Genomic DNA, 14700 nt, shown 5'->3' with positions numbered 1-14700 from the left:
TGCCCCTCTGCCTCTCTGGCCGGGGGTTGCCAGTGGTGCCAGATGTTGCAGTGCCTGACATGGCAACCCCAGAGGCAGGAGTGGGTGGGCAACTGGGTCCTGGGGCTGGGCTGTGGAGTGATGGTATCCCAGTCGGGAGTCTTCTGTTCCAGCAGGGGTGGACACAGAAAATGGACCCCTGCAGATGGCTGATGTGCAGGCACCAAATGGCAGGGCACGGTGGCGGCAGGCAGGCAGAAGCAGATGGCTCGTGGGAGGCTGCTCGGGGCTCTGGGGGGGCAGTAATTCGGCCTTTTGGGCAGGAGCGTGGTCTTCCGTGTGCTTTCGCGTGGCCAGCTTGATACGGAGTGATTTGGCACGTGAAAATCTTGCACGTCTGCGTGTAATTCGAGGAAAGGCCCTTAGCGCGTAAGTGCGTCAGCATGCATACGCGATTTCATTGGACCAAAGGCCCTTAGCGCGTAAGCGCGTCTGTGACGTTTCACGCACAGGCTTTTCCCTGGCAGGGCTTGTAGATCCCACGTGCCTTTACATTGCTCTGTACGTGCTTTTCGTGGGGTGCGTGTGTTTTCCAGCCGTTGGGGTTCACACGCTATTACTTCACAGCGGGTGTTGGCTACGCGTTCTTCTACATGCAAGGCAGACGGTGAGTGGTAGCCCGCTCCCCCAGGCCGATCGCGTGTGAAACTTCCAGCGAACCCCTGAAATACACGTACCCCGCTCGCACAGGCACAATAGCAGTATGGGACATTCATCATTGCTGTATATTGGCGCTTTTGTGATGCGCAGGGACGCTACCGCCTGCCTTCGTGTGGCGGACGTGTTTAGGCCTGTGCGTGTCTTTGGCCGTGCGCGGCTTTGCCCTATTCGATTCCATGAATACCTGTGGTTCGCGTGCGTGTGGGCGTTCCGTCTGCTTCCCAGCAGTACATCCCAGTTACGCCCTTATTTTCGCGCGTTGTTCTCCATTCCGAGGTTGTGCGCTTTCACTGTGCGCGTCGCGCACGCCGTTCGGGTTGTTAAAGTGACGTGTGCGCCATGCACGGGTTTGGCGCACATACCGAGGAAAACACGCGCAGGGACTTCCATGAATCACACGCGTGTGCCTGTTTTTTCACGCTTGGATTGCTGCACCTAAAACATGGACATCATAAGAGCGCACATCTGGAAAAGTGCTGCTATTGTCCTCCACTATCCAATCAGGCTTGGAAATGTTTGGCGAAAAGGTACGAAATAACAGAATTTTTAATTTTAATTGATATCTTAAAAATCATGCAAATGTTACTTCATGATACTCAGTGTATATTTGTTGCTAGTTATTTTAGTTGTTTTTAGAAAGATATTGATGAAGAAGATGAAATAAGGAATTTAACACAGAGATCCCTAGTTGCGGCTGCGATCCACAGAAAGTGCAAGGTCACTAACTAACTTGAGATAATGAAATGTTATGTGTTGAATGCTTTCAGTTGTGCTACGATTGTGATGTTTTAGAAGCATAGATGTATATACATGATTCACAGAATTGTATGTGATTATATGTGGTAAATATCTTATATGTTTTGTATAGGATCAAGAAAGAAAGAAAGAAAGAAAGAAAGAAAGAAAGAAAGAAAGAAAGAAAGAAAGAAAGAAAGAAAGAAAGAAACCACATGCCGCTACTTTGTTTTTTAAAATTATTTTGGTTTTTGGGGAGTGAAACCTGCCTCCTTGTGGGTGCTTCACGGCACTTAGACATTAAACATGTATGCAAAATGACCTAAAGAATCGTCACATTATGTAACGCAGCATAACATGCCGTGAACTGGAATGCAATCTGAGGGGAGGTTGTGAAATAAGGACAACACACATATAACATCCATGTTTCATGTGTATGTATTCACTGTGTACCCAATGATGTTCATTATTAATTATTTAGCCTCTAAATCTTCTCTTTCAATCCTTGATGGCAAGCTACGACAACAACTATTAGAATGTTTAATGCATGTCGTTGACCTGACAATGTGGGTTAGAAACAAGGGGAGACAGGATGACAGGTCTGGGGTCTGGGTGAGGAGGAGTGATACCACAAGGTGGTCTCGTGATGTGGGAGCAGGCAGGCAGAATGCGTGGTGTGGAGGAAGTACACCAGGTGTTGCTTTTGTGGTTGCAGGGGGGAGGCAGGCTGCAGTTATTGATTTTGTATTGAGGGGAGTGAAAATGTAGGAGACGGGTATGAGTTTGTTATCGGGGTGGGGAAGTGGACTCCAGGCGTTGGTTTTGGGTTGAATCGATTTAATGATTTGCAGTGTGCTGATGACACTAGGCAACCAAGCAAATGAAAATGCTTCTAGGTGCTCAAGGATGGTTTTCATGATGGCTCCGTGCCCCATTGGAAGCAGTGATCTGCGCAGCAAGCTCCAACTACACAATATATGGAACTCATACCTAACGCATTAGAGCAATACAAGGCAAGGCTAATTTTGTGAACATATCGGAAGGGGATTGGAGTGCTGTGTACTTCTAAATTGCTGAGGGAAGTAATGTTGGGCCCGGCACAAATTCACAGGCGGTAAAAGAGAACGCTGAAGGCTCTGCCCCACCCGCAAGTTTGCAATGAGAAGCCGCTATGTGGACGATGAGGAAGAAAAGGTGCCGCACCCAAGAAAATGCCCAGAATGGCAGAGAGCCCCATTGTGACCAGGCGTGCCCTTGCACAGCAAGACTGGTGCCCAAGACACCGTTCGGCATTATAGTGAGCCTCCGGAGAGGATTGCAGGTTACATACTGCCCAGATCGCATAACCGGTGAGTGCTCCCTTCAGCACCCCAGTCAGATACATCAGGAGCAGGCTCTGTGGGAGTGGGGGACGGTGGACCCCCGGAGAGAGCTATGGTGGCGCAGATGACAAGCTCTCTATGTCTTGAAACTGAACTGCATCGATACAACAACAAGTGCTAGGACAGAGATCCTGGGGAAGTTAGCAGTTGGGGGCAGCATCAGAGGAATAACCTCATAGTTCTTCAGAACACTGAACTATTAATCTGGAGGGCAAGGGCTCGAAGCAGGGGGGTCTCACAGGACCTTGGACTCCCGGGGGGAATCTCAGTGTGTCGGATACATCATCGGGAACTCTTTGGAACACCACTGTGCACTCAGAACACTCACATTTAACTAATGAGGGCTAAGGAGGCGATTGCACGGTACCAGGGCCAATCTCAATACATATACAGGCGGTACTTGCCCATGCTAATAGCCTTGGAGTAAGTGGAGAAGCGAATCGCAGACGGACAAGCTGGGGGTGAATGGGAAGCTCTCTATAAGTGAAAATAGGGAAGTAAAAAGAGCTACATTACTCATATTGGATACTTTTTGGAAGAACTGAAAAGTAAAGTGGAACTGTAAATAAGGGTGACACCTGACCAGAACTTACTAGCAAGAAAGGTCCTAGGGAAGAACTTGGTCAATGCCAGGACCCAGGAAGGAAAGAAAAGAGAGCAGTTCCTCCGTCCCACTCACACCAAAAGAGAATCCAATCAGAAGCTGTTGGCGTAGGTCAGTGGGGCCCAAAAAGACCCAGCGCACATGAGCGATTCAGCAGAGTTACAAAGGGGCAACACTGATACTAACATGGCAGCCTCGAAGAAGTAGTAGAACGCTGCTTTCAGGTTTTTCAAGATAAACGTTCTGCCTCTTTACAGCTACAGTTCGACACCTTCACCACTGAATTTAAATCCGCCCTGTCAGACATACGGAAGGGCATCGCCTCTCTTGAGGAAAGAATGAACACTAATGAGAAGACATTACAAGACCTGGCTCGGGATTCCACAAAGTCAGAGGAGCTCCTCGAACGGCTGGCAAGGGCAACACAAAATGTGGAGCTTCAATGCAAACATTTGGAGAATAGGTCGAGGAGGTCCAATATTCGTATATGGAACATTCCGGAATCAGTGAATGATTCAGCTTTAAGAGAGGAAGTTACAGGAGTCTTCAAAGATCAACTAAATGCAGAAGCAGAGGTAATAATTCCTATCCACAGAATTCACAGGGTCGGCCTGAAACGCCAGGACACGGCCGCTTGGCGTAGAGACACTTTAGTGGCATTGGCATGTTACCCTCGGAAAGAACACATTCTAAGGGAAGCCAGAAAAGCAACACAAATTACACTTAACAGGAACTTAATCCAACTGTATCAGGATCTTTCTCCATTGACCCTACAAAAAAAAAGATATGCGTGAAATCCTGCAACATTTGCAAACTCAAAAGATACCATATAGATGGACCTTCCCATTTGGCCTTTTGTTTAGTTAGGAAGGCAAATAATATTGAGTCACAACAAAGGAGGAGGGGGCATGTATTTTGCGACTATACCAGGAAGATCATCCGGGCCCTAGTACGGGGCTCCAGGCTTACACTCCACGGGCATTGCGTTATTGGGAATGGACAACAATACAACGGACCCGGACAAGAAATCAAAGAGGCCCCTTTCCAGCAGAGAAACCCCAAGTATCCTGAAGGAGGAAGCGCTTGCCTGACTATCGTCGACATGGTGAAATAAGGTACATTTCCACAGATCATGATTGACACTTTGTAAAGTTGGGGCTTTGTAGAGGCTCATCTTGGAACCCATTAAAGACAAATAAAGAGGGATTTAGAATACCCTGCACGTACTCCTGTGTTAGGAGGTAGGCCATCTCTGAGGACGGAGTCCAAGGAGAGAGTAGCAAATATGGTCTACACCAGGGAGAGGGGCAAGTTGTTGGGGAAAGGTTGCAGGGGGAGCGGGAGGGTATAGGTTGGGAGTTAAGTGGAACCGTTTTGGGGGGAGGGGCATCACACGGAATCAAAGACAGAGGGTTAGATTGTTGTCCCGAGATATCTGTTCCCAAGGTAGCGAGTTTGCAAAACGGCCTTATCTTCCGCTGTCTGACACTTAATATAAGGGGGCTTAATACCCCCGTAAAGAGGAGGAAATTGGAATGACTATTACATACACATCAGTCCGACCTTATCGCCTTACAGGAAGCCCATATTAGATATCAGGACCAACACAAGTTAAAACTAAAGCAATACCCCATAATTAGGCAGGCTAATGCAAAAGGGAAGAAAGCGGAGGTGCTTATTGCTTTTAAGAGGGGCACGCAGGTCTCCATGATGAAGGTATAAGCAGACAAAGAGGGTTGTTTCCTATATATAGTAGTGCAGATGGGATTGCAGATCCTCACTTTGGCCTCTCTATATGCCCCAAAAACTGGTCAGGAGGGCTTTCTGAAGACAGCATTATCCAACTTAGAACAGATTACTCAGGGCGAAATGATTTTGATGGGGGATCTTAATATTGCGTGGGACCATGTACGAGACAGAGGTTCTACTACCAGATGTGCTTGCCGTCCTTAGCCCTTAGACAGAAATTAGCAGTTGACACTCAAAGATGTTTGGCCTACTCTGAAAGGAGATGAAAGGGCATACACTCACTATTCCCATGTTCACAAATCATTTTCAAGGATAGATTATTTATGGGCTTCGATTAGGCTGAACACAAATCGTTACCCATACAATCACCATTTCATATCATGACCCATTGACTATTGAATTTAACCTCCCTGGGGTCGTTCCTATTCTGTGGAGCTTGACATTTCCAAAAGAGTTACTGACTGATCAGGTTCTCTGCGAAGAAATAGATTGCAAGATTACCGAATACTTCAACTCTAATTTTGGCGGGGAAGCGGTTTGGATGTAAAGTGACCTTCAGGGGGGAACTTATTGCGATACAGTCATATAGGGGGAAACTCAGGCGAAAAACTGAAATAGACCTGGAAGTGAAGGTAAAGGATACCTTGAAACAAATGGAGGCAGGCTCATCACCGAGCCTCCAAAGGCAATACCGAAATGCTAACAGTAGACTTCGACTTTATACGAACTAAACAGGCATAAAAAAAGTCTATTGTATTTAAAGAAAAGGATATACATTAAGGCAAATAAAGCAGATAGAATGCTTGCTAGGCAATTAAAACAGAGAATAGCGTCCAAAAAATACAGGGGGTAGAAGACACACTAGGGAAGAGAGTCACAACAACGGAAGCAACGATATCCAAGTTTCGTTCTTTTTACTCTGCATTATATAAGTCAGACTCTCCAAACCAGTTATCACATAAGAATTACTTGCAATCTACTCAGTTGGAGAACATTTTGGAAATAGACAGAGTAAATCTAGATAGCATTATTACTCGGGAGGAAGTGTTATCTGTGATAGCTAACCTTCCAATAAATAAATCTCCGGGACCAGATGGTTATACAGCATATTTTTATAAAAAGTTCTGATCAACCGTAGCCCCAAACTTAACAGACCTCCACATTTTATTACAAGCAGTAAAATAAAAGCTTCTATGCAAGAGGCCAAAATAATCTGAATTACGAAACCAGGGAACAATCTAGTTAAATGCGGATTGTATCACCCAATTCCGCTTATGAACATCGACGCAAAAATATACACAAAAATTCTCGAAAACCGACTCAACGGCCTTATGCCTGATCTTATCCATCTTGACCAGACGGGATTTATAAAAGAATGACAGACCCACAATAATATTCGGTGAATCTGCTACCAAATTTTAAAAAAGTGGTAAAAAGGAGGATGCGCAATATTGGTGTAGTTAAATGCCCAAAAAGCATTTGACCATGTGGAGTGGTCTTTCCCGTTTAATACCTTATGAGCTATGGGTTTTGGCCCTAAATACTTTGCAATGGTACAAGCTAATTATGTGAATCTCTCGGCCAGATTGCTCATAAACGGTCAATTATCTCCGCAAGTCTCCCTGCATAGAGGTACGAAGCAGGGGTGCCCCCTTTCTCCTCTTCTTTATGCAATACATTTAGAACCATTAATATCGCAAATCGCATGTAATACAAGGCATACCGTTTGGGGGAGACACTCATAAGTTGATGGCGTATGCAGACGAAATGCTCCTCACAATCACCAACCTTATTGGATGGGGCCATCAACCAGCGACGAACTTGAAAGTATTGAAAATGCTGACTCTCCTAGAGGGCCAGTTCCTCTTTACATACTGAAAAGGACTTAATATCCTGCCACAAAAACACGTCTCGAAACTTTGTACATCCCTCCCTTTGCCATTCTGGGAAGGAGCTAGCAGGTACTCCTGGAGTGAACTGTGGGTTCGCAAATAAAGGGGTAAAGGGGAAGGGAAACGAAGTAAACTGATGCTGAATGACGGCCTGATCCCATATATCCTCCACCAAACTAGTGATCTTACTATAGTGTATGTCCCTAGGTCTGTCTGCTCTAGGCAACCACAGTGTCTCTCCCATTCTAGGACCCTCTATAGCCATTTCCACCTGCCTCCAACTCTTATTAGTGCCTTCCCCGAACCATTCCTTCCCACTAACCATTCTTACATATCAATTGGCCTGGACGAAAACCTTGGGGTTTATGCCAACAGAAGAATCGTCATCCCGCATATGGTCAGATATCCCGATGATGACTACGTCCATACAGATCAGGGAATTTTGGTTCAAATTAATGTTTCAGTGGCATTATACCCCTGAACGGTTACATAAAATTGCTCCAACGATTCCAGACTCTTGTTGGAGGGAATGTGGGGGGAGAGGAGATTGTTTACATGTTTGGTGGTCGTGCCCAAAACTATCCCAATTCTGGAAGAAAGTGCAGAAAGATATGAGTGTAATGTTTGATTTTTAAGACGGAAAGAGTATTTGGGGAATGCCTTTTAGGCCTTGCACAACAGGACAATAAACTTTGGCCAAATTACAAGAGGAAGGCATTTTCTATTCTTCAGTTGGTGGCGCTACTGTTAGTGGCTCATTGGTGGAAATCTGCAGACCCTCCACATATAAAAGACTGGTACCACGATTCAAGGGGAGCGGGCCAATTTGTCAACGGAATGGTCATCAATCCGGAACGTTCTTCATGGAGACTACATGGAACAACATTGCCTGCGGAACTTACGAATACTGGATATTCTTTGAACGTATAACAGTTTATTCTCATTCTGTGTACATGGGAGGGAGGGGGGAAACGGGGTTTGGTGGAATAAGATTTTTTTTTTAGGAGAATTGGGGGAGAAATCGTTGAGTTTATTTTGATTTGATTTTGTATACTTGAAAACCCAAGAAAAAAAGAAGAAAAAGAAAAAAGAAATAGCATATAATCATGGCTTGGTCAAAAAAGAGAGCAATTAGTTTATTCCTATTATTCGCCCAGGTCTGCCTTGGTCTTGTAATTAGAGACGTGAGCAATCAGGGGATGTTATACTGAAGAAGGCAAGGTCCGCTGAGGAACATGTGGGAGTACCTGGAAGACATCTGTCTATGAGGCCACAGAACTTGAACTCCATCCGCTTATAAAAACCTATGAACGGTTAAGAAAATGCAGTCCCCGGCAAAGAACCCAAATGGGGTAAAATATTTTCAGACCTTAGATAAGGCACGCAGCTGAATATGAAACCATTCCAGGTCGGTAACAGGAGAACAATTCAGAAAATAAAAACCGAATGCACAAAAATAAGGAATTCGGCAGTGGATAAAATAACGAAAACCCATAATGGCGATGCAGGGGGAGCGGGGGATGTCGCCTGCTCCCTCTGAGTGACATTATAGGTATTTGGAGCTGCGGGGGTGTCCTCTGCTTCCATACAAAGGAAACCAGGGGACAAATAAAGTTTTTAAAATATAGAAGAAGAAATAAGGACCCTGCTGTGGAAGTTACGCCCCTCAAAGGGGAGGCGGTACTCACGTCGCAAGGAGAGCACAGCGGGGAAGGACAAAAGGTAGGTTTGGCGGCGGAGGAAAGCTTAAGGTTTAGGGGGTGAAGGGAGGGGGGATAGCGGACAGGGTGATGTGCGTGATTATAGCATGCTTGATATTTCGAATTCGAAATCTTTCGGATTCGTAATATCCAGATACAAAATAATCATGTACATCCAGATCCCACCACAATCTGGAGTCTCCCTAGGGGGTAAGCCGCAGAAATTGTTACTGTGAAAAACTGATTTGCAAACAGCCCCTTTTTCTGCATTAAGGTACACATTGACTTGCCAAAAGACCCTCAAGCTCCTAACTTTTTGGGCTAAAATAACCGGGTGGCTTACTAGGAAAGGATATGGCGGGAGAGCTCCACAGTTGTTCAAGAGGTGATTTAGTCCAAACAGAATCAAATCTGAATTTAATTTCAGCCCCTTCTCATCATTCACTCCTGCACAAGATCCTGACCAACAGATAACAGAGAAAAAAATCCTTCAAGGGGCCATCAACCCGCAGAAAGATCTACCGACTAGTGATACTGATCCCCCAAAGAGACAAGCAATACTGATCCCCCAAGGAGACAGGCAATACTTATCCCCCAAGGACACAAGCAATACTGATCCCCCAAGGAGACCAGCAATTCAAGACATGGAACCAGATGAAAATTAAAAAGGAGTGCTGACGACAGGGGAAATGGCAGCACTCCATATGCACCCGGTAGAGGTGAGGACTGGAAAGAGCCTGTTTGCGTTCAGCAAGAACTGAACTAAACCAATCCAAAGCCTGACAGTTTACCCCAGCCAACAGAGAGAGCTGGAACACTGGGAGAGTGTGATAATATCAAGTGATGTGGAAAGATCTAAAAGTAGGAGAAGAGGGGGCTTTTTCTATCCCATGGATTCTGACGTGGTCTAAACCATTCAAAATGTTCCTGAGAACTACCTTTTGGAAAACTTTGGAGATCCAAGGAAGCCCTACAACAGGGCAGATGTTAAAACAGCTGGATCCAAACCAGGATTTTTAAGGAGGGAGGTCAGGACAGATTGTTTGAGTTCAGCCTGCACCAGCCAGAATAAAAGGAGAAATCAACATATGTGGACACCCCGGGGGCAGCGCCACGGCATGTTCTCTTTCAGGGAAGGCCGGGGAGGAATCAGTCACATTGGAAGTGTGGTGAAAATTGGACAAGAGAGGCCACATAAATTGAGGCAGCTATTAGGACAAGTGTTGATCTCTTGCCTTGCGGTCGGGGGGGGGGGGGTTCTAAGAGTGACAGTTTGAGCTGGTCTGTAAGAGAGAGAGGGTGCCGGTGGATGTTCCTATAGCAACTTATTGAATATATCCTAATGTTCCAGTATTGCCTGGATGTGAACGGTATTAGAGTCATACCTAGTAAAGAAGTTGCCTAAGCTACACTGCAGTCTCAGCATCATCTGTACCGACAGACCCTCATTGCAATAGTAGCAGAAGAGGTCCTGGGGCTGGAACAGAAGCAGGGCATTGTGGGAAGGTCTGAACAAAATCCTTCTTGACTTCTTTCAGAATAAGTGTGATCTAATTGGCCTCACAGTGCCTCGGTAGATAGAGTTTAGTCACCCCAAGTGTAGGTGGGGGATAAAGAATCCTGGATTACCTGACACAATGTTTTTGTGACACTGGTGGCGTATTTATTTTTTCATGGAAAAGTGTTTTAGCCATGGGCGTATCCTTTTCATGTGTTTTAGGAGCCTCCTTCAATAGGAACAGAACCAACTGATCCCCTATTTTCCTCCATTTGGCTTTGAGGAGTTAAGGAGTCTCTTACAGATGAACCACGTGAAGCATTTGCATTTGAATTAAGATGGGAATCTTAAATAGGGCCGCCTTGAACATGGCTACAGCCCAAACTGTTTGCAATGCTCTGCAGAAGGCAGTGCAGAATGTGGTTGGGTTGAGGCGGATATTAAGATCAAAAGGAGACTGGTAGACTCACTATCTACAGGAACATGCGCCGCCATACGAGAAGGGAAGAGGTAGCAACACAATGAAGACCAGCCTGTCTGGAATGAGAAGGGGCCAGTGGTCCACAGAGCGTGAACATGAGGTGAAATACTGACGAGAAAAGTGGCACTGTCAGCCTTAGATGGGGTGTCTCCCCAAAAAGTAAAATCCTCAAGAATCGAATGGTGGAGAACACCAGGATCCTAAGAAGAAAGAAGGTGTGAGAAACTAAAGTAGAGGCCTCGGGGCCAGTGTGAGGTGGAGAGGCAGGACACCAGGTATGGGTTATAGAACTCCCAAATCTCCCAGGACATGCATGAGAATGTCATCAAGTCCAGTTTATTCTTTAAATGTAGGGAAAGACATAGATACAAGTCCGAGAAGTCATGGGAAAAATCAGGTCTGGATGAGCTTCTCACACATAAAAGAGGGGAGCTTAGACGTTTTGTGTTGTGGTGTGTGGAAGCAGTTCTGTGTTTTGACGCTGGGGAGGAAGGCCACTGGGCCTGGGTTTTGGGTTGTGCTGTATGGAAGTTGTGCGCCTGGGAGGGTTTGTGTTGTGTTGTGTGGAGGTAGTTCACCTGGGATGGGTTTTGTGTTGTGTGTGGAGGCAATTCGCCAGGGATGGGTTTTGTGTTATGGGGCAGGGGAGGAGGTACACCCGGTCTGGGTTCTGTGTTGCACGTGGGGGTGGGGAAGCAGGACACCATGTGCCATGGGTCTTTTGCTGGCTTAGCTCTGCCTTGGCTCTTCCCATTCATTCTCTAGCTCCCCCACCTGAATTAGAGATACACAGATGGTATATATTCAGTGACATCCCAAGGGTCGATACAGCAGGCTCGAGGTGAACGACCCCACATGGGTCCAGTTGGCAGCAGTGACTGCTGTCCACAAGAAAATAATACGGGAGACAACTCACCTCATCTGAACCCTGCTCAGGCATGTCTCCTCAGGGATGTTGGATGGACTTCTCCACAGTGACCCTGGATGTAGTTCACCCCAGTGATCTTGGGTGGATTTCTCCCCAGTGATCTTGGATGGAGTTCTCCCCAGTGATGTGGGATGGATTTCTTCCCACTGATCTTGGATGCAGTTCTCCCCAGTGATCTTGGATAGATTTCTTCCCAGTGATTTTGGGTGGATTTCTCCCCAGTGATTTTGGGTGGATTTCTCCCCAGTGATCTTGGATGCAGTTCTCCCCAGTGATCTTGGCTGCAGTTCTCCCCAGTGATCTTGGATGCAGTTCTTCCTAGTGATCTTGGATAGATTTTTTTCCCAGTGATCTTGGGTGGATTTCTTCCCAGTGATCTTGGGTGGATTTCTTCCTAGTGATCTTGGGTGGATTTCTCCCCAGTGATCTTGGGTGGATTTCTCCCGAGTGATGTGGGATGGAGTTCTCCCCAGTGATCTTGGGTGGATTTCTTCCTAGTGATCTTGGGTGGATTTCTCCCCAGTGATCTTGGGTGGATTTCTCCCGAGTGATGTGGGATGGAGTTCTCCCCAGTGATCTTGGATGGATTTCTTCCTAGTGATCTTGGGTGGATTTCTCCCCAGTGATCTTGGGTGGATTTCTCCCCAGTGATCTTGGATGGAGTTCTCCCCAGTGATCTTGGCTGCAGTTCTCCCCAGTGATCTTGGATGCAGTTCTTCCTAGTGATCTTGGATAGATTTTTTTCCCAGTGATCTTGGGTGGATTTCTTTCCAGTGATCTTGGGTGGATTTCTCCCGAGTGATGTGGGATGGAGTTCTCCCCAGTGATCTTGGATGGATTTCTTCCTAGTGATCTTGGGTGGATTTCTCCCCAGTGATCTTGGATGGATTTCTTCCCAGTGACCCTGGGTGGATTTCTCTCCAGTGACCCTCCCTCGCTGGACTGCTTCCTACTGATCTCTAACAGGATTAAGCAGCCTCCAGTAGCACCGGTTACTGGGTGATCTCTGGCCTCCGGCGCAGCACTGCGCATGCGCAGAGCTGGAGATAGGTAGAAATCACCAAGACACGAGACAATCACGTGCACAGGAAGCGCCAGTCTCCGCGTGTGAGACGCCGGTCACCAGGAAACGCTCCGAAGCAGTGGCCTATTTTTAAATTTCACAACTAATATGTATTTAATGGAATAATACAACTGTTCCTATGTTGTATGTGGTGATACTTAAAACGAAATAAAGCTAGTGCGCATGCGCAATAGTTTTACGTGACCTTCTTAGAAGTGCGCATGTGTAGTTAGAGTAAGTGTTCCAGCGCGTGCGTAGAAGAGTGAAATATGGCCCGCGGGTGGCCAGGATTCCGTACTCTGGCGCACTTGCGTCACGTGTCTCCCCGCAATCAATCAGAGGCAGCGCCTTGAGGTGACTGAGGGACAGGCGGTCTTTATCCTTAAGCGCTTGAACACGTGGAGAGGGGGAGGGGAAGATAAACATGCACCTCAGTCCTAGTGCCTAGAAACTGCACTTATCAGAGCAGGCACCCCCATGCTCTGACCCCCACTCCACCCTGTCAGCAGCGCACGTTTCCTGGATTTAGGGGTGATTCCCCGACCCCTCGCAGTTACCCCAGGGGCCATGAACCCTTCCTGATGAGTTTAGGGGCGTAAAGATGACGTCACGAGAAATGCCCCCACCCTTTTCTTCAGCTTTCCTTCCAGCTGATGATCGAATTATTTCCTAATAGACATTGTGATGATCGGCCCCCCCGGGGGTCCCTGGCTCAGCGTCGGACCATGGGAGGGCAGGCCTCTGGTGCGCAGCGCTGGGAAGAGGGGCGCAGCAAAGAAACACACGGACCACTCTGATCGATGCATAAACCCGGACTGGCGTTATGACGCCAGTTCCGGTGGTTCCTTTATTTCCTGTGTGTCACGTGACCCTCGATTGGCGGGGCACGTGACACCACATTCCTCCCCAAATTGGAGGTGTTTGCACGGTTGTCAACAAACATACATTTTAACTGGTCTTTACATAACTTGGCATACATCTTGGATAAACAAAACTTATTGACTGAGCTTAGAGTTCACCTTAGCGAGGCTTCGGCCAGCCTACTCTGTCCACGACATATCCTTTGAGGCGGGTCGACGGTTTGGGCCTCTCCCTCAGAAGATACCGGGTGTTCCTTTTCTCCGGTGCGTCCGTCCTTGGAGTCTCGGCTTTACCTCTCTCTATTTGCTGGCGTGGACTGTCTGATGTTCCGGGAGTAGCTAGACTTCCCAGTGCCACTTGGCCGGGGGGTGAGGGTGGCGCCTCCGCTTCTTCCCTAGAAGGCATCGGTTGTTCTTCCCACAGTTCTGGGGATACCTTTCTGAAGTGAGACACGTTCCTCGTCACTGTCTCCCCCCCCTCGGGTGGCTGTGACCATGCTGTGGTTTGTGGTACTAACTGTCCATGGCTGGAGTTCGAAGTTGAGGGACATATTCTTAGGCGGGGCTCGATTCTTGACAATGACGGTGTCCCCTGGTGTCAGCTCTCTGTGGCAAGCTCGTCTGGCGATGCTTTCTTTCTCATTTCGCCTCAGCCGCATGGCGTCTATGGCAGGGATGTCTGGTTCTGGAGCTATCCACTGGCGGTGTATGGGTTGTTCCGCCTGTATGGGTACGCCAAGCATGAGGGCTGCCGGGCTGATTCCCGTAGAGGAATGCAGGGTTTGCCTGTGTGTTCTCAGGAACCGGTACACTGTTTTCAGCCACGGGCGTCCCTGTTCTTTGGCGATCCTGATGACTTTGTTGAGTGACCCCATGAATCTTTCAGCGTCACCGTTCGCTTGGGGCCATCTTGGGGTGATTCGCTGGTGTTTGACATTTACTTCTTTGAAATACTCGCGCAGCTCTTGACTAGTGAATGATGGTCCGTTGTCGCTCTTCACTTTCCTCGGTATTCCATGTGTGGCAAATATCTTTTCTAGTGTGAGGATTGTGGTCTCTGCGTTAGTAGATGCTACGTGTTCCACTTCCGGGTATCGGCTAAATTCGTC

The 14700-nt window shown here is 47.2% G+C and overlaps 1 protein-coding gene across 2 annotated transcripts in view; it reads right to left on the bottom strand.

Moving 5' to 3' along the window:
- LOC138489493 (zinc finger protein 383-like) overlaps nucleotides 1–13530 on the bottom strand; it is a 431218-nt gene extending 417688 nt beyond the window's left edge. For both annotated transcript variants that reach the window (XM_069617234.1, XM_069617235.1), the window contains exon 1: nucleotides 11657–13530. In XM_069617234.1, the coding sequence (XP_069473335.1) occupies nucleotides 11657–11680 (24 nt within the window). In that variant the 5' untranslated portion in view covers nucleotides 11681–13530. The remainder of the gene's footprint in view (nucleotides 1–11656) is intronic.
- Between the last annotated feature and the right edge of the window lie 1170 nt (nucleotides 13531–14700).

This window comes from Ambystoma mexicanum, chromosome 9 (assembly GCF_040938575.1).
Source record: "Ambystoma mexicanum isolate Mex_15411 chromosome 9, UKY_AmexF1_1, whole genome shotgun sequence".
Taxonomy (NCBI): Eukaryota; Metazoa; Chordata; class Amphibia; order Caudata; family Ambystomatidae; genus Ambystoma; species Ambystoma mexicanum.
Note: the sequence above shows the minus strand (reverse complement) of the source record. Positions and strands in the feature narration are given on the sequence as shown.